The sequence below is a fragment of the Ornithorhynchus anatinus genome, chromosome 7, assembly GCF_004115215.2.
Source record: "Ornithorhynchus anatinus isolate Pmale09 chromosome 7, mOrnAna1.pri.v4, whole genome shotgun sequence".
Taxonomy (NCBI): domain Eukaryota; kingdom Metazoa; phylum Chordata; class Mammalia; order Monotremata; family Ornithorhynchidae; genus Ornithorhynchus; species Ornithorhynchus anatinus.
Window position 1 is genome coordinate 72,107,954 of NC_041734.1, and position 19,457 is coordinate 72,127,410.

The 19,457-nt window shown below is 55.1% G+C and overlaps 1 protein-coding gene across 1 annotated transcript in view; it reads left to right on the forward strand.

Moving 5' to 3' along the window:
• The window catches only part of NAV1 (neuron navigator 1), a 313,376-nt gene that overhangs the window by 101,051 nt on the left and 192,868 nt on the right, over nucleotides 1-19,457 (forward strand). The window contains 1 exon segment of the mRNA XM_029069967.2: nucleotides 8,339-9,181. Within this exon segment, the coding sequence (XP_028925800.1) occupies nucleotides 8,339-9,181 (843 nt within the window).

Sequence of the window (19,457 nt, forward strand, 5' to 3'; positions counted from 1 at the left end):
GCACGACTTAGGCTGTTGGGAACGAATCGGTACAATGACACTGGGATTTTTTTTGTTTGGGAGATCAGGGCCCAGATGGGATGGCCCGCCTGTACAGAGGGGCTGGGGCCAGGAGTGGGAGTTGGGGGAAGCTGAACTGCTCCTGGCTTCTTTTTTTTTTTCATCTGTGTGGCGGTTGCCCACATGGTCGGGGAGCAGTCACCACTATCTTTACGCACAAGGTGTCCCATTCCGGCAACGCTAAGGGTTGATAGTGCTAAGCTGCCATTGCCTCGGCTCAGAGCTTTTGCTCGTGTTAGCAAGAACATGTGTCCTGAAGGGAAATGGGTTCCATATGGAGCCAGCTCCTCACACTCTGGTCCTCCCCTAGCCAAGCATTTGGAAGCTCCAGCTGCCTCATAAGCCATTTAATAAGCAGCTTTATGTTTTTCAGTCCTAACCTGGAAGTTGTGTTCCTCCTCAGCAGGGGAAGGGACATAAAAATCCCCAAACCTGTAGTGGCCTGAAGTGGTCATGTCTCGGTCACAAAGTGTTGACAGGCGCCGGATCCGGGATAGAGGTAGCAAGGATGGGGTGGGTAAAGAGGTCTTGCAAGGCCGGGGAGCCTTGGGGGAAAGAAAAGAGGGAGGGAGTTTCTTTTTCCAATCCAATGGCATTGAAGTTCCCACTTGCATCCAATCAGACATCAAGCCTCCAGGCTTTATTGAGCTGTCAGGCTCTCTAAGAGTGCCTGAGGGGGTCGCCGACCTAAGGTCTGGGCAGGACAGGATGGGCAAACCCCATGCCTGATGCTGCCACCCGGGAGGAAGAGGAATTATCAGGTGGAGGGGGCTGGGAAGGGGGCGATGGGGTTGGGGGACAGACTGCTGTCCAGCTGGTTTGCTGATGCTCCATCCGTGGGCATCACGGGAGCATATTTGGGCAGTCCCGGCCAGCTGTTTGGGACATGGTCAGGGCAGAAGACGGTTGTCTTGAGGGGATTGGAAAGGGGTTGGAGGGGAGGTTGTGTTTGCCAAATCTCCCCCACCGAGCTGTTCCTCCTCCTGCTATGAGAGGTCCAGCGAGAGGACCCTAGAGTGAAGAAAATGGAGCCAGTCATGAGGGGCATGACCTTGGCTCCAGACCCACAGGACTCCCGGCCACTGTCCTCTGAACCATTCGGGATTTTCCCTAGAAGGGAGCCATGAGATCTGAGAGACTCTGCCATCACAACCTCCCCAAGGTGGGTCCCAGATCAGTTGTGTGAGTTGGAACAGTCCCCTGTGCAGGAGGGCCTCAGGCGCCCTCTCCCCAATCCCTCCCCAGGTTTATACAGCCTGGGCAGCAGGGTGAGATGGAAGTGGCCTCCTAGTAGCAGCGTGGCATAGTGAGTAGAGCACAAGCCTGGGAGTCAGAAGGTCATGGGTTCTAATCCCAGCTCTGCCACTTGTCTGCTATGTGACCATGGGCAAGTCACTTCATTTCTCAGGGCCTCCGTTACCAAACCTGTAAAATAGGGATTGAGACTGTGAGCCCCACAAGGGACAGGGACTGCGTCTAACCTGATTTGCTTGTATCCACCCCAGTGCCTAGTACAGTGCCTGGCACAGTGTAAGCGCTTAACAAATACCATTATTATTGAAGCAGCGTGGCTCAGTGGAAAGAGCCCGGGCTTGGGAGTCAGAGGTTGTGGGTTCTAATCCCGGCTCTGCCGCTTGCCAGCTGTGTGACTTTGGGCAAGTCACTTAACTTCTCTGTGCCTCAGTTACCTCATCTGTGAAATGGGGATTAAAACTGTGAGCCCCTCGTGGGACAACCTGATCACCTTGCATCCCCCAGCGCTTAGAACAGTGCTTTGCACCTAGTAAGTGCTTAACAAATACCACCATTTATTTATTTTTAGTAGTAGTAAATCAATCGATCAATCATTCAATTGAGTGCTTAAAGTATGCAAAGCCCTGGTCTAAGCACTTAGGAGAGTAGAGTAAAACAGAGTTAATAGAAACGTTCCCTGCCCACAAGGAACGTCATAATAGTTGTAGTAGCAGTAGTAGTAGCCACAGCAGTAATACTAGTAGTAGTAATAGTAGTAGTAATAATAATAATAATAATGAAATAGTATTTGTTAAGCTCTTGTTATGTGCCAAGCACTGTACTAAGTAGATACTAGGTAATCAGGTTGGACACAGTCCCTGTTCCACTTGGGACTCACAGTCTTAATCCCCATTTTACAGATGAGGTAACTGAGGCCCAGATAACAATAATAATAATGTTGGTATTTGTTAAGCGCTTACTATGTGCCAAGCACCATTCTAAGCGCTGGGGTATACAGGGTAATCAGGTTGTCCCACGTGAGGCTCACAGTCTTAATCCCCATTTTACAGATGAGGTAACTGAGGCACAGAGAAGTGAAGCGGCTTGCCCACAGTCACACAGCTGACAAGTGGCAGAGCCAGGATTCAAATCCATGACCTCTGACTCCCAAGCCCATGCTCTTTCCACTGAGCCACGCTGCTTCTCTAGTGGTCATGTAGTCTAGTAGAGAAGTGAAGTGATGTGCCCAAGGTCACACAGCAGACAAGTAGCGGAGCCGGGAGTAGAACCCACGTCCTCTGACTCCCAAGCCCGTGCTCTTGTCACTAGGCCACGCTGCTTCACTGCCAAGCGCTTAGTACGGTGCTCTGCACATCGTAAGCGCTCAATAAATGCTATTGAATGAATGGAGGAATGAATGAATGAATGAATACTACTATTAGTAATGGCAGTAGTAACAATATAATACCTGCTGTGGGCAAAGAGCTGTACTAAGACCTGGGGAAAAATAAGCAGGTCCTAAACTCCCAAGGTGGTCACTACCTAAGAATGTCAGGGAAGAGGTTGGCACAGACTCACAAGGAAAGATAACATAGTAAAAACACAAAAGCAACATAAAAGGCAAGGACAACAATAGATGCAAAAGCAGTGGATCATTGTGGCTTTGAGGAACAGCACTTCAGGCTCCTCGTGGCACAGTGCCAGCAGCCTCAGCGGCTGCCACAGCTATGGTCTTTCCTGATCTAAAAGTTGAGAAGTCCTCACGCCGGTCTGGTCCAGTTCCCTCAAACAGATTGGGAATGTGTGGTTTTTCTCCTGGAGAAGAGTAGGAGGGGACAGAATCCCACCATTCAAGCTTCAGGGGGAAATAGTGTAGGAGCTGGGGCAAGGGGCAGTTGGTGTGAGGTCTCGGTTCCCCTCCAGCCCAGGGTTAGTTGAAACGGGATTAGCCTGCAGTGGTGGGCTTAGGTTTGGCTCTCAAGAAGAACTTCCTGTCATGTGTTTTCAAAGGGGTCTTGGAACCTTCTCGTGAGGAGGTTTTTGAGGTGGGGGAGGGGGAGGGCATCAAGGAAGGTTTACGAGAAAGAAGATGTTGGTGATCTCTTGGGTTCCCGTCCAGCTCCTGGAATTTTAGGGCACTCTGGCTGAAGCAGTCTTTCTGAGATCTGGGCTGCATTCTACACTTTAGTATCCTCCTTTCCTTCTTCCTTTCCTAATTCCCGCTGGGGAATTAGCCTAGGCAGAGCCTAGAAAACTCAGAGTAACCCTAACCTTTCTGAGAACCAGCCGACTACGTAGTGCAGCAAGAGCCAGTTGGATCAGACAGCAGAAAGAACTTCTCTGCCCCTTGAGAAGTCATATAATAATAATAATGGTATTGTTAAGCACTTACTCTGTGCCAAGCACTGTTCTAAACGCTGAGAGAGATACAAGGGAATTAGGTTATTCCACATGGGACTCACAGTCTTAATCCCCATTTTACATATGTGGTAACTGTGACATAGAGAAGGTAAGTGACTTGCCCAAAGTCACATAGCTGACAAGTGGCAGAGCTGGGATTAGAACCCACGACCTCTGACTTCCAAGCCCATGCTCTTTCCACTAAGCCACGCTGCTTCTCTGTGAAGGCTGAGGAGTCTCTAGTTCTGGAGTCTTGGGTGTCATAGACGTTCACCTGCATGGGGGGACCAGAACTAGGATTCTGGGATTCTCTGCACTTGAGTCACCACACCTGGGTCCTATTTCTAGCTGTCTGTGCTTTGCTGTGTGACCTTGGAAAAGTCACTTACCTCTCTGGGCCTTGGATTACCTTCTGGTCAAATATGAGGTGTATGCCCCTTGCCCTTCCCTTCCCTTTCTTCTATTCTGGGAGAAATAGAGAGGGGAATAATATCTGGGGAGGCCTGAGAGCTCCTGAGAAGACTAAGGGGACTGGTGGAAGGCAAGACATTCTCCATCCTGACTTGCGTTCTGAAAGAGAACATCCCCACTCAGAGGGGTTCCCTGCTGGTACTTTTCTTGGGCAGAAAAATATTTCCATTTAACCCTCTCTCCTCCCTCAGGTGTCTCTTCAGTGGGCTGAGAACAAACTCAGGGAATTGGATCCAGTAGATTGCAAACACCCTGTGGGACAGGAATCTGTGTTTTGTTTCTGTTCTACTTTTCCCAGTCTTAGTACAGTGCTTGTCACTCAGTAGGTGTAGACTAAATACCACTGATTAAGTGGAAGCAGGGTGGTCTAGTGGAAAGAGCATAGGACTGGGAGTCACAGGTTCTAATCCCACCTCTTCCACTGTCTGCTGTCATTTAACTTCTGTGCCTCATTTACCTCATCCATAAAATGGGATTAAGACTGTGGGACAGGAACAGTGTCCAACCTCATTATCTTGTATCTACCCCAGTGCTTCATACAGTGCCTGGAAGATTGTAAGTGCTTAACATATACCATTAAAAAAAAGCCCTCTTCAGAATTGGCTGTTCCACTGAGCCGAACTCCGGGGAAGAGAGTTAAAAGTTGGACCTTCAAAGTGGACCTTCCATACCTTATCTGGCATTCGGTGGCATTTATTTAGCACTTACTGAGTGCTGAGCACTGTACTAAGCTCTCAGTTGTAAATCTCTGTGGGAGCAAGCTGCCTCCTCAGTCCCTCCTACCATTTCCTGGGTGTCAGCTATAGATCTGGGACTTGCAGCATTCCTCTGTTCCTCAGTTACCTGTCTTTGAATTACAGCTCCAATGGGACCTCATTAAGCAGGGGGGTTGATGCAAGCCAGACACCAGCACAAGGCCCTTTCTCCTCTCTTCTCCACCCACCCCTGCCCCAACACACATAAAAGGCATCTGCCCCTGAGAGGTAACAGTGCTCTGCACACAGTAAGTGCTCGATAAATACAATTGAATGAATGAATGAACCCAACTCTGGATTTAGAGGAAAGAGAAAGGCTGGGGGACCTCAGAAATGGCTTCCCGAAGGGAATATCCAATTTATGAAAATTCAGGGAGGGAACAGTCAACCAATCAATCAATGGTATTTGTTAAGTGCTTATTATGTGCAGAGCACTGTACTATGTGCTTGGGAGAATACTGTATGAAAGAATTAGCAGGCACATTCCCTGACCAAAACAGGCTTACAGTCTAGAGGACGAGCTTCCCGTCTTTGACGCTCCTGGCCGTACACCTCTCCTGTATCTGCCCGAACCTCTGCCCCTGGCCCCCACTCTGGGCTCTGCACTCGGGACTGTCTTGGAAACCAACAGCTCTCCCCTGCCTCTCCATCTTGCTGCCCGGGAGATCCAGGCATGGAGCCGGCAGCTGCGGCCTGCCAAACTCATCCATCTCCTGCCTGGCTCGCGCCTTCTTTTCCCCAAGGAGACCCAGACGCCAGGCTCTCCAGCATCTTGGGGGATCTGGGTCTGGAAGGGAGAGAGCACTGGGTGGGAATGGGGGGAAGTGGCGGCAGCATGGCCTGTGCAGAGAGACTCTGGTCACCAGGTTTCTCCCGGGGCTCAAAACAGGATCCCTGAGCTCACCGAGGGAGAGGGACACTGATGTGGTGGAGAGAGCTGGATGAGGAGGAGACTCGGGACCCTGGACTCTCAAAGGGGATAGGCAGGGACGGGGGCAGCTTGGCTTTGGCTTGGAATGAGGTCGGAACCTCCCAGACCTAGTCTTTCGCCCCCTCTCTCAGAGTCCTCTCCTTCTGGAAGTGATCCATAGCTTGCTTTCCCCTCATCTGGGGGTTCTGGCCGGTCTGAGGGCAGGCCTGCTTTCTCTCAGTCTGTCAGCCTACCTCTGCCCTCTCAGCTGCTGCTGCTGCCCCTCTTTGCCCACTCCTAATGATTAGCTTTCTCCCCTGCCAAACCACTGGCCCTCCTGCCTCTCCCCCCCCCCCGCCCCCCGCCCCCGATTACAGTGTCCAAGGAGGGCGAGAAGGCTTTGAGTTGGAAGGCTCCACAGTGAGGCATTTCAAAACTCTTCTATTTCCTGTGGGCAGGGAATGTGTCTTTTATATAGTTATATTGTGCTTTCCCAACCTCTTGGTACAGTGCTCTGTACATAGTGAGTGCTCAATAAATACTATTGACTGACTGACTGTTCCCCACTCTCCTGCCTCACAAGTCCTAAGGACAAGGTCTCCTTGAGAAGCAGCATGGCCTAGCGGCAAGAGCACAAACCTGGGAGTCAGAGGACGTGGGTTCTAATCCTGGCTCGACCACTTGTCTGCTGAGTTACTTTGGGCAAGTCACTTAACTTTTCTGTGCCTCAGTTCCCTCATCTGGAAAATGGGGATTAAGACCGTGAGCCCCACGTGAGACACCCTGATTTACTTGTATCCACCCCAGCTCTTAGAACAGTGCTCGACACAGAGTAAGCGCTAAATAAATACCAATATTATTATTATTACGGGACTCACCATCCAAACCCCCAACGGCCGAGCTCCGTTCTGCCTGTCATAGGGGTGAGGGGGTTCTGAACCCTCACCCCCCTCGGCCCCCGAATCACGGTCTCCCTGGGCACGCCCCCCAGGAGGGGGTAAGAAGAGGACAGTAGTAGTGGTAGTAATAATAGTATTTATCGAACCCGTGATAGATGTAAAGTGGGGTACTAAGCGCTGGGGAGGAGTCCACCCGTGAAAACTGGACAGGATCCCTGGCCCTGGGCCTTTCTGCCGGCTCCGAGTCCTCTCGGGGTCCGTTAGAGTGGCACCCACCTCGCCCCCTCCCCGCCTCGCTATTCTGCTCACTCAGGCCGGATTCACTTCTCCCTGGTAGACTCCCCCCACCCGCCCCTCCCCCTTTAAAATGCGCATTGCCAGCCCCGGCCAGGGGGAGGGGCAGGGCGGAGAACACCGAAGCAATTCGGGAGACGACCCCCCACTCTCTCCCCGGCCCCCTCCCCGACCGTGGGCTCCCAGCTGAGCCCGCAGCTTCTCCCTAAAGCGCCTTGCCGTTAGGGGCTCCCGTTGACTGCAGGCTTCTCCCCAGGCAGGCGGCGGGGTGGGCATCGTGCCGGTGGATGGGGGGTGGGGGGTGGGGGGTGGGAGGGGGCTGGGAACCTCCTGACGGACAGCAGGCGGTGTCCGTCCCACCCCATGGCCCCCGACCCCCTCCTCCCGCCCGCTGCCAGATCCTCTCCCTGCTCCCCTCCCCAGGACGGTCCGGAGCTGCGGGGCGGGGGGCGGCCTGACCGGTCCTGCCCAAGCCCGGGGGGGAGGAAGGAGGAATAACCCCGGCTCCTTAGGGCTCCTTAGGGCTCCTTAGGGCTCCTTAGGGCTCCTCAGGGCTCCGGCCCTGCCGATCGCCCTCCTCCCTTCCTCTCTCTCTCCCTCCCTCCTTCCTCCCTCCGCTCCTCTGTCAGATAGGAAAAACCGCTCCGATCCCTCATCTGCCCCCTCCCCACCCCCCAAAACCCCCACCCCTCCATCCCCCTCCCCGACTCCCAGCGCTCACACCTCCCCCTCCCGGTGCCAGAAATAGATTCTTCTTTTCTCTCTTCTCCCTCTTTTCTCCCTTCTTCCTCCCTCCCTCCCTCCCTCCCTCCACCCCCTCCCCCCTTTTCCTCTCTCCCTCTCTCTCCCTCCCTCCTCCCTCCTCCCCGGCCTCTCTCATTCCCTGTCCCCTCCTCCGGAGCCGGGAGCATCGCGCCGGGAAGGACGGAGGGGAGAGGGCGAGAGGCAGGACGGGGGTCGGGGGCGGCTCCGGGGCCGGGAGGGGAGGGGAAAGACCCCCTACCCCGGCACGGGGAGACGGGGAGGAGTCCGTTTCCTCCATTGATTTATTATTTTTTTTGTATTATTATTTCTCCCCTCCTTTCTTTCCCCTCTCCGTCCTCGGTTCTCCCCCTTCTGTCTCCGGCTTCCCTGCCCCTTACCCCCCGCCCCCTCCCCAACTCTACCTTCCTCCTCATCCTTCCTCCCTCCCTCTCCTCCTCCTCCTCCTCCTCCTCCTCCTCCCTGGACTTCTCCCGCTTCTCCTCTTGCTGCTGGGCTTCTCCTCTCCCGCCCCTTGCTTTCCCGCTCGGTGGTCCGTCGCTCCGCGGTGCCAGGCGTCGGCGTCTCCCATGGTTGCCCGGCGGGCAGGATGCTGGGGGCGAGCCTCAAGAGCCTGCAGCAGCCGGAGGCGGAGCTGAGCGGCGGCCAGGGTGCGGAGGGGCTGCGAGGAGCCGGACAAGGCTCCGGCCAGGCCGTCATGCAGAAGCGGCCCAAGGCGTCCGGCGGGGTGACCAAGGCCGGCCCCGGCCCCGGCCCCGGCCCAGGCCCCGGCCCCGGCCCCGGCCCCGGCCCCGGCCCCGGGGAGCTCAAGGTCTTCAAGTCGGGGAGCGTGGACGGGGGGCGACCCCCGCAGCCCCCGCAGCCCCCTCCCGCCTCCAACCTCCGCAAGCAGAAGTCCCTCACCAACCTGACCTTCCTGACGGACGCCGAGAAGAAGATGCAGCTGTACGAGCCCAAGTGGAGCGACGACATGGCCAGGACGGCCAAGGACCTGGGCCGGCCCGGCCTCCGGCCCCGGGACCCCCCGCTCCTGTCCAAGACGCTGTCCAAGTCGGAGCACTCGCTCTTCCAGGCCAAGGTGGGCCCCGGCGGGGGAAAGACCCTGGCCCCGCTGGCCCCGCTGGCCCCGCTGGCCCCCGGCCTGGGCAAGCCCAGCCGCATCCCCCGGGGCCCCTACGCTGAGGTCAAGCCCCTGAGCAAGGCCCCCGAGGCCGGCGTCGGCGAGGAAGGAGGACGCTCGGACGACGAGCTGCTGTCCGGCAAGGCCAAGGGCCAGAGAGGGCCGCCGCCCCCGGCGGGCCAGGGCCCGGGGGAGCGCGCCTTCCTCAAGGTGGACCCCGAGCTGGTGGTCACCGTCCTGGGGGACCTGGAGCAGCTGCTCTTCAGCCAGATGTTGGGTGAGTGCCTCCCCCTTCCCTTCCCCCTCCCGCTCCCTTCCCGTGTCCCTCTCCCCACCCACCCCCCGACCCCGGGGACCCGGGAAGCCTGGGTTCGGTGCTCAGGTTTGGGCCCAGAGCCGGAGATGGGGCTGGACGGGCCCGGGGCCCCGGACCCCCTCCTACCTGGCTCTGGAGGGTCGGACCGGGTCGGACCTCGGTGTCCGGGCGGGACGGACCCGGGCCTGAGGACTGGAGGAGGGTCCTGGGGGGTTGGGGGCACCGGTGAGAGGCCGGGGGCGGGGGCTGCGATTTAGGGGCGGGGTCCTTCTCCCCCCAAGGCCTTCCCCGCAGTTCGCCGGAGTCCAGGTTCCGAGGAGGCAGGCTGGCCCGCAACCCCCTGTCCGGGAGCGGGGGGCCCGCGGGATCTGGAGTTCATTCACGTTCCCCCTCCCCCCGACACCGCCCCCCCTCAACTCCAGTTTCTCTAAGGCCGCGGTCGGATCCGGGGCCCAGCCCCCCCCCCCCACCCTCCCACCGCCCCCCATCCCCGCCCCCGGGGCTTCCCAGTGGAGCTTGTCTCATACGGGGGAGGGTCGACCTTAAAACCAGAGCGGGGGTGGGGAAGCGAGAACCCGTCCATCCCCTCCGCCTGCGAAGAACAATGCTTTCTTTGGCAGAGGAAGGAGAGAGAGATTGGCTGGATTGTTCTCCGAGCCAACGGGGTCTATTTAAAACACCCGGATCCACCAGCCGGCCAGCGCCGCTTCCTCTCGGGGTGGGGGCTTGCGGGGGGCTGGGAGGGGGGCGGGCTTCTGGGTCCAGGGAAGCAGGAGAGCAGCCAGCTGGGGGAGGGGCTGACTTCCTGGGGGTGAGGCTGGCAGTGCCACCCCTTCCCCCACCCCAACGCCGCTGGGTCCGATTGAGCTCTTGGAGGAGGCTGGACAAGGATGCGGGAGCCCTGGGCGATTTGTCTGTGCTTTTTTTTTTTTTTTTCCACCTTGGGTGCCTCAGCTCTGTTCGGAAGGACGACATCCTTTGTGGGTGCAGCTTGTCTGATGGGTGGTTGGTTTCCCGTGTGTGAGAAAGAGATGGGGTGGGGGGAGGGGCCTAGCCCTGCTGGAGGGCCGAAAAGGCAGCCGCAGAGCCGGGAACGGGGTCCCAGCGCCTCGGGTTCCGAAGTAGTAGTAGTAATAGCATGCATTAAGCCCCGTACTGAGTGCAAACCATTGTACTAAGCACTGAGAAAGAATACACAGGTGGGAATTGGACACGATCCACTTCCTTTGGCGGGGGAGAGGGGTGGCTCACAATCTAGAAGGGCTCCCTACAGAAAGGTCCTGCCGGCCAGGAGCTCAGCAGGCCTAGGGAGCAGCGATTCTAGTTGGCCAGGCTGGCTGAGGCCGAGCTGGCATCGGGGTCGACGTGGGGCCTGAGCTCGGTGGGCCAGGGACCGGGCTGGGGCCGAGGGAGGGCAGAAGCCACTGGCCTCTCCTAGGCTGCCTGGGGTTCTCGGAGGGGAGCAGCTCCCATCCTGGGTTTGACGCTGGCTCTTTTCTATCCCAGGACTGGGCAGGGGCTCAGGGCAGGGCCCGCCACGAAGGGGACTCTATTGGGTTGTGTGGGGAGGGGGATAGGTTTGCAGGGCAGGGGAAGGGCCTGTCCGGGCCTGGGGCAGGGGCAAGGGCCAGGCAGGGGAAGGGGAGGCCACCAGCCTCATCTGACCCTAGGTCTGGGGCAGGGGAGAGGGAGGCTCAGCCCCAGCTCCCCGGTTCGCCGGCTCCCCGGCTCTCTGGCCTCCCGGGCGCCTCAAACTTACCCGAGAGGAAAAGAAAAACCTGCACCCGACTGCGGAGTGCAGCTGCTGACTCAGCAAAGCCTCTGCGCCTGGCTCTCCCTGGCTCTGCCCTCTTCCCTACACAGAGACCATAGGATCTCGTTTGCAGACCCTTTCTTGGGTCGTGGTGGTGGTGGTTGGGACCCCGAGGGAGGGACATGCAGGGAGAAGAGGGGAGGAGAGGGAAACGTGCCAGCCTGAGGGCGATAGGAGGGAAGTGCCGGGAGGTGATGCCAAGGACCAAGCAAGGTCTTCAGGGCTCAGTCAGTCATATCTATTGGGCGCTTACTGTGCGCTGAGCACTGCATTAAGCTCTTGAGAGAGTACAGTACAACAATATAACAGACACATTCCCTGCCCACAGTGCTCTTCCGCAGGGGCCGGGGGAATGAACCCCACCGAGTTTCTCTGCAGCCACAAGTGCATCCTGGGGCTGCTGGTAGGAGAACAAGAGGATGCGTGAGTTGGGATGGAGCCTGGTAGGCATTTAGTCCTACTTGGGTATGGTGGGGAGCAGAGCCCTGCCAGCACAGTGTGTTCACTAGTGGAGTGGCACTAGAAGGGGCAGGGCTGGCCAGGGTCGGGGATAATGTAGAGACAGGGGTGCTACAGCCCAGAGGGTCCTCTTGGAAGGTGAGAGGAGGATGTGGACAGCTCTCCGGGGTCTGGGGCTGGATGCTAAAGAAACGGCCTATCTTTCTTTCCTCTCGGGACTATCCCTGAGAGCCCCCCAGGCTGCTGAGACGCTGGTTCCCAAAATCGAGAGAGGCTTTCTCCGCCCCAGTGGGCAGAGACAGATGGCAGAGTTGGGCCATCCTGACACTCCATCTCTCCCACTCCATCTCTCCCTCCCCCTCCAGGGCCTGCAGGATTCACTCCCATCCCTTCTCACACCATCAACTTGGGAGCATCAGCAATGGAGATCCTGAAAGAGTGGAGAGAGGTGCCCAGAACCCAGACCCCAGAGCTCTGCCCCCCCCCCCACAGCACCTGCTCTCTTGCCCAAGTCATTCTGGGACATCTATCGGGCTGCTATTTGAGCAGGTCTATTTCTTCCTGCTGACTCTGTCCCTACTAGAGAGGGTGCAGCTGGCAGGCAGGACTGCTGATTCCCTGACTTGAAATGCTGAATAACCTCATATAAATCCCAGCCCCTCTCCGGGCCTCTGTTTCCCCTAGCTGCCTTTTCCCTGGGACTCAGGACCAGGGTGAGAATGAACGAGATCAGGTCACGGGAATGCGCCGAATGCCCTGGAGAAAGAAACTTGGGAGAATGTTAGTATGCACAAATGATAATAATGAAACATTAATGACACTAAAAATGTTACAACACTACTAAAAATTTACTTGCTGGAGTTTTAGGGCCTTTAGTCTTAGGATCTCAAAGCATTCAAAACAATTTTCCAGTCAGCACTTTTCCTCTGTTTCTCACACTTTCTCTCAACTAAGGTCTAGAAGGGTTAACTGACTTGGCTCCAAGTTCCCATGCATTAGCAAGTGATCCAGAAAAGAAACCATAAGGCTAAGCTTTCTTCTTCTTCTCTCTCTCTCTCTCTTTCTCTCTCTCTTTCTCCCTCTCTCTCTCCCTCTCTCTCTCCCTCTCTCTTTCTCCCTCTCTCTGTCAAAGAGGCCTTGACCCCATGGGGTTCTCTCTTAAAACTCCATTTCAGAATCTCTTAAAAGTCTGGGTATTGAAGCTGTTGCCAGCTGCTTATGACATCACAGGCCGATGCCTTGGCACCCGGCTGTGATGTCACAAAGCCAGCTGGAGATCAGAAGGCCTGGGGGTTGTGGTGAGAAAATACAGTAAATGGGGCCATTAACCTACCCTATCCAACCGCATTAGCCACAGCAGGGCGGGAAAGTAGTCAGAAGTTCAACAATTCTTCGGGCTTCACAGCCATTTTCTAAACTAGTTGAGAGCATCCTTTGTTTCAGGCCTTACTGGGAATATTGGTTTAATATAGCTGTGTTAGAGCCCCTGGGAGAAGAGGAGAAAGAACTCTTGTTAGGTTTTCTTTGCACTTCCTTCCAACAACGTGCAGGCTTCTTCTCATTGAGAAGAACCGGGGGAAGGGGAGGAGTGTGACTTTGTCAAGGTCACCCAGCACCCTCTAGCCAATGCAGGGATTCCAACCGCAGCCTTGTCAGCCTCCTACTTGGCTTGCTTATCCTCTGAGCTGACTTCTAATGGTGAGTCTAGGCCAGGGATGAACAAATGAACATGATTGTCCCTCGCTCTGTGGAGGAAACTGGCCCAGAGGGAGATGCGTCCTACTTGGCATAATGATTTGGCAGGAAGGTAGGGAGGAGGGAGGAAACTTCACCCCAGCCAAAGCCAGGAGCCTCAGGAATCCGAGAAGTAATAGTAATTGTTAAGCATTTGCTGGGTGCAGAGCACTGCGCTAACCCTGGGGAAAAGTGAGATTTAGACACGATGCCTGGCCCTCCAGGGCTCACAGTCTGAACATAAGGTGGGGCAGGATTTGGGGACAGATACGGTGGGAAAGATGAAATCGAAACGCAGAGTCACAAGTCTGCGGCTAAAGCGATCGAGTAGGAGCCTTCTAAAATTTGTGGAGGCTGCACACTGCTGCTGCTTAAATGCCCGCAGCATGGAGATTGTGGAAGAGGAGGAACTATATTTATTGAGCATCGTTGCAGGGCAGGGCACTGAACTACCTTTGGTCATGGCTTTTTTTAATGGAATTGGATAATATAATAATAATGTTGGTATTTGTATTTGGTATTTGTTAAGCGCTTACTATGTGCCGAGCACTGTTCTAAGCGCAGGGGTAGACACAGGGGAATCAGGTTGTCCCACGTGGGGCTCAAAGTCTTAATTCCCATTTTACAGATGAGGTAACTGAGGCACCGAGAAGTTAAGTGACTTGCCCAAAGTCACACAGCTGACAAGTGGCAGAGCTGGGATTCGAACCCATGACCTCTGACTCCAAAGCCCGTGCTCTTTCCACTGAGCCACGCTGTCAGGTACTGTACTTAAGTGCTAGGGCAAATACAGGATAATGAGATTGGACACAGTACGTGTCCCACATGGGGCTCACAATCTTAAACCCCTTTGTACAGATGAAGTAACTGAGGCACAGAAAAGTGACATGGCTTGCTGAAGGTCACACAGCAGACAAATGGCAGAGCTGGGATTAGAACCCAGATCACTGTGACTCCCAGTCCTGTGGTCTATCCTCTAAATCGTGCTGACTCATTTTCCTTCCTCAAGCTGCAGGCCCTCAAGCATCCCACCCCTGCCCCTGCCCTCCAGCACCACTCGACTGCAGACTCCCTTGGGCCTCTCTGCAGGGAATGGGATGTGACCTCCACCCTAACTTTGGCCCCTGTGGGTGGCAGCGTCCCCAAGGACCTGGGCACATTGTCAGCCTAGCTCACGCACCCCGGCCTCTGGCTGCATAGTGGGGTGATTTCTCCAGCCCAGCCACCCCCTGCTGACCCTGGATCCCACAAGTACCCTTGATCTTGCTTGGGGTCTGCCCGTTCTCTCTCTGTTATGCTGATGGGATCAATCTATCAATCAATCATGTTTATTGATCACTTACTGTGTGCAGAGCACTGTACTAAACCCTTGAGAGAGTAGGACACAACAATATATCAGAGCTGGTAGAAACATTCCCTGCCCACAAGGAATTTACAGTCCAGAAGGGGAGACCTACATTAATGTAAATAAATAAAATTATGGATATAATAATAATGTTGGTATTTGTTAAGCGCTTACTATGTGCAGAGCACTGTTCTAAGCGCCGAGGTAGATACAGGGTAATCAGGTTATCCCACGTGAGGCTCACAATCTTAATCCCCATTTTACAGATGAGGTAACTGAGGCACACAGAAGTTGTGACTTGCCCACAGTCACACAGCTGCCAAGTGGCAGAGCCGGGATTCGAACCCATGACCTCTGACTCCCAAGCCCGTGCTCTTTCCACTGAGCCACACTGCCGCTGCTATGTACGTAAGTGCTGTGGGGCTGAGAGAGGAGTGAAAAAAAGGGAGCAAATCCAAGTGCAAGGGCAATGCAGAAGGGAGTGGGAGAAGAGGAAATGAGGGCTTAGACAAGGAAGCCTCTTGGAGGAGATGTGCTTTGAAGTTGAGAAGAGTAATTTTCTGTCAGATATGAAAAGGGAGGGCATCCCAAGCCAGGGCAAGATGTGGGCAAGGGGTCAGCAGCAAGAGGGATGAGATGGAGGCACAACGAGTAGATTGGCATTAGAGAAGCGAAGTGCGCGGGCTGGGTTGTATAGGAGAGTAGGGAGGTGCGGTAGGAGCGGGCAAGGTGATTGAGCGATTTGAAGTCGATGGTAAGGAGTTTCTGTTTGATATGGAAGTGGATGGGAAACCACTGGAGGTTCTTGAGGAGCGGGGAAACATGGACTGAACATTTCTGTAGAAAAATGAGTCAGGCAGCAGATTGAAGTATGGACTGGAGTGGGGAAAGACCGGATTCCTTCTGCCTGCCAGACCCCTGAACCCCAGAAATCCCTTCCCAGGCTCCTCAGTGGGTCCCATCTGGCATCGCTCCTGGGGCCCCACACATCCCTTCCCAGGCTCCTTGGCGGGCTCTGCCTGACATCACTCCCTGGGCCCCCTGGCCGTCTGGCCTCTCACTCTGCGAGTTCACCAAGAGGACACTCCATCTTCCCCTGAGCCCCTCGGTGTTTCCCTGATAGACAGATGGGCCAGACCAGCTGCGGCTGGGGCCCCCGCCACCTCCCACACCCCCTTTGCCCAGAAGGCCCTCCCAGCCCTCAGCAGCTGCTGGCTGCCCTCGGCACACTTCACTCGTCGACTGCAAACTGGAAGCAAGCCAAGGGAAAGTCCTCCCTCCCTCCACCTCCCCCCGGCCGGCTGGGGCCACCACCCCCACCTTTCCCGGTTTGGAACTGTTTGCCGTCTCTGAGAGACATCCTTTCCTTCTCACACTCACCGGTGGCTCAACTGCACATGTCCAGCCCAGCGGACCCTGAAAAGATCCCCTGGCCTCAAACCCCTCTACGGATGGGTTCCCTCGGCCTGTGCCCCAACTCGGTTGAAACCACTCCAGGCCTGAGTCATTGCAACCCCTTCTGGATTTGTGGCATAGCGTGGAAAGGCAAGCGGCTGGCCCACCTGAGGGCCCGGTCCACCCAACACCAGCATTGATGCCTGGCAGGAATCTCAGTCCCTCTGGGCCTGGTACTGGGTTGTCCTCTCTGAGAAGGAGGGACCTTTCAGGTTGGCATCATTGGTGTCAGGATGGGGTGTGGGGAGGCCTTCCCTGACTAAGCCCTCATTGCCTTTTCTTCAACTCCCTTCTGCGTCTCCCTGACTTGCTCCCTTTATTCATCCCCTTTCCCAGTCCCCCAGCACTTATGTACTTTATTCATTTACATTAATGTCTGTCTCCCCCACTAGACTGTAAGCTTGTGGGCAGGGAATGTGTCTATTTTGTTGTCATACTGCACTGTCCCAAGTGCTCAGTACAGTGCTCTGCACAGAGTAAGCGCTCAAAAATACAATTTATCGACGGAGTGACTGAGGAAGAAGAATCATGCCTCTTGGAGGAGAGCTCAGCTAGTGCCTGCAGAGCCGAGGGTGTGGGCCAACTACTCCTCTGGTGACCTTGGGGGGGTTCAAGGTCCCGTACCTGCTTCTAAGAATTTTTGGCTCTCGGCTGCGCAGAATCCCATTGCCAGAGGCTCTTGTCTCCAGCTTGTTTAACATCCAGCCTCTTCTCCCTAAAGGCCGGGGCCAAACCTCAGAGAGGCTGCCAGGGGCAGCAACGGCTGGGGTGAGCCGGTGGCTTTTGGGTAGAATCTATTTTGAACATCTAAATGAGATGTTTCGGGGCAATTGGAACTGGAGGTTTGGCTGCAGGGCCCTTGTTTTCTTGGGCTCAAGACCAAGGATCTCTGCTGCTCACCATTCCAACAGACTGGGAGCTGGGGGTGAGTGGGAGGGGAGTTGATTTTGTGGCTACATTGAGCAGTGAGAGTGTACGTGCGTGTGTGTGTGTGTGTGTGTATATGCATGTTGAGAGTGGGTCCTTGAGGAGGTGTTACGGGCTGCTTGTCTAGAGTATGGTCACTGAGATCCAAAGATATAAGTAAGACATGTATATGTATCTGGATCACATCTGGGGGCTGAATGGAGTGTGTTTTGGATTAAGTAGGGATGGCCTGCATTTGGGGCTTTCTAGTGTGCATTCGCGCACTTATGCGTATGTGTGAGTATGTGTGTGTTTGTATTTGTGCGTATCTCTGTTGCGAGTGGGCTCTTGTAGAGCTGGGGAAGTGTTATGAGTTGCTTGTCTAGACTATAGTCATTGAAACCCAAGGATGTGGGCAGGACTCATCTATGTAGCTCCATCAGATCTGAGGGCCGAATGGAGTGTGTTTTGGATTAAGTAGGGATGGCCTACATTTGGGGCTTTCTAGTGTATATGTGTGTGTGTGGGGGTGTGTGTGTGTGTGTGTATACTGTGCCTGAGTGCGTGTGCGTGTGTGCATAGACAGAGCTCTGCAGGTGTTTGTGAATGGTGGGGAATGGAAGCTCTATCCCCTCCCTTTACATCCCCCGCAGGGCTGGAGGGGGACAGAGGCCTCCTGAAGTGTTGATATTGAAGGAGCCCCAGCTGCCTCCCCACCTCCTGCTAAGACTGTTTTCCCCAAAGCAGCCTTGGCGGAGAGGTCTGAAGGCCCAGGGGCAGGAGGTTGGAGGGTCAGGGTCTGCAGCAAGGATGGGAAAAGGTCCCAAGGAAGCTGGCCTCTCCCTCCTCCCCGCTGGAGATTGTCTTGGTTTGGGTCAAACATCCCCATGGTCCATCCCAGAGTCACCTCCCAGGGACAGTTCCAGGGAGGGTTCTGGACTGGCCTGGACCCTGAAGCAGAACTAGAGTGGGAGCTCCAGAGTTGACTCCACTTCCCATAAAGTCTGTGTCCCATTGTGGATCGCCAGGCTATCCGAGCCTGTACCCGCTGCTGCAGGGATGTTGAGGTGTGGTGGAGAGGGGTGAAGCCAGCTACCCCGGGGCTTCCAAGAGCGAGAGATGCAGCTGGGGAGGGCACCGGCTCTCCTTGCTTCCTGTTGAAGCTTCTGGACTACACTGTCCGCCGGTGGAGCAGGCTGGCTCCAGGCTCTTTGGCTCTGGGCTCCGGACTCCTTGGCTCCTTGGCTCCTTGGCTTCAGGCTTCTTGGTTCCAGGCTCCTTGTCTCTGGGCTCGTTGGCTCCAGGCTCCTTGGCTCCGGGTTTCTTCAATGAGCGGGCACTGCTTTGTGCAATTGTTCCGGGGAGGAGGAAGATGCAAGGGCTGCCAGGCTCTAGGTCTCTCCGGGGCCAAAGGCTCTCAGCTTAGCAACCATTGTTTTCCAAGGGAATAGACTTCCCCAGGGCCCCTTAACCCATGCCTTTTGGGCTGAGGCAAGATACAGCAGTCTATCACCAAGATTTCAGCACTCCAGGAGTCCAGCATGGGGCACATTGGGCAAGTCACTTAACTTCCCTCTGCCTTAGTTTCCTCATCTATTACATGAGAATTCAGTGCCTGCTCCCCCTCCCGTTTAGATTTTGAACGCTATATGTGATAAGACTGCATCTGATATGATTGTATTTACCACTGCTTGGTACATAGTAAGAACTTAAAATACCACAATTGTGATCCTTATGATTGTCTCCCAGGCAGATCCAATACGTCTATTCTCCGAGCTTCTGGGTCAGAACAGGCAGACTCTGCCCTTACACGGGCTTGCACGAACAAGGAAATGACGCTTAATAGCTCTAGCCTTGTTATTTTTCCTACTGAGGCATTTCTGAAGCTGGAGGAAGGGCGTTAAAAGGGGAAGCTCCAGAGGTTATTTAATTCAGTCTCCTGCCTTTAGGAAGAACTGCCCGCAACCCAATAAATCAGTAAATGGTATTTATGGAGCACTTACTGTGTGCAGAACACTGTACTAAGCAGTTGGGAGAGTACGATACAACAGAGTTGGTAGACACGCTCCCTGCCCACAACGAACTTAGCCCTGCCCATGAGAATTCCCCAGGGCAGTAGGGCAGATCTGCAGGTGTTTGTGTATGGGTGGGGATGAAAGATCTACCCCACTGACATCCTCCCTCAGTCACCCCTCCCAGTGTTCCTTCAGGGCCCAGCTCTAACCTCAGACTCTCCTGCTGTCCATTTCCTCTTCTTCGGACCTCAACCAGGACTTGGAGGTGTTTCATTTGGAGAAGAGAAGGCCAAGGAGGGACTGAATAAATAGATTACTGCCTTCAAACCATTGAATGATTTTTATGAGGAAACCCAACGGTTGTCCTTCACGTCCACAGGGGGCTGAATGAGAACAACAGATTTAAATGGCAACGAGAGAATTAGATTGGAGGCACGACAACTCAGAGATTCCAAACCTGAGAGCTCTGGAAATACAGAGTAGACACATATCTATCCTGAATAGGATTTA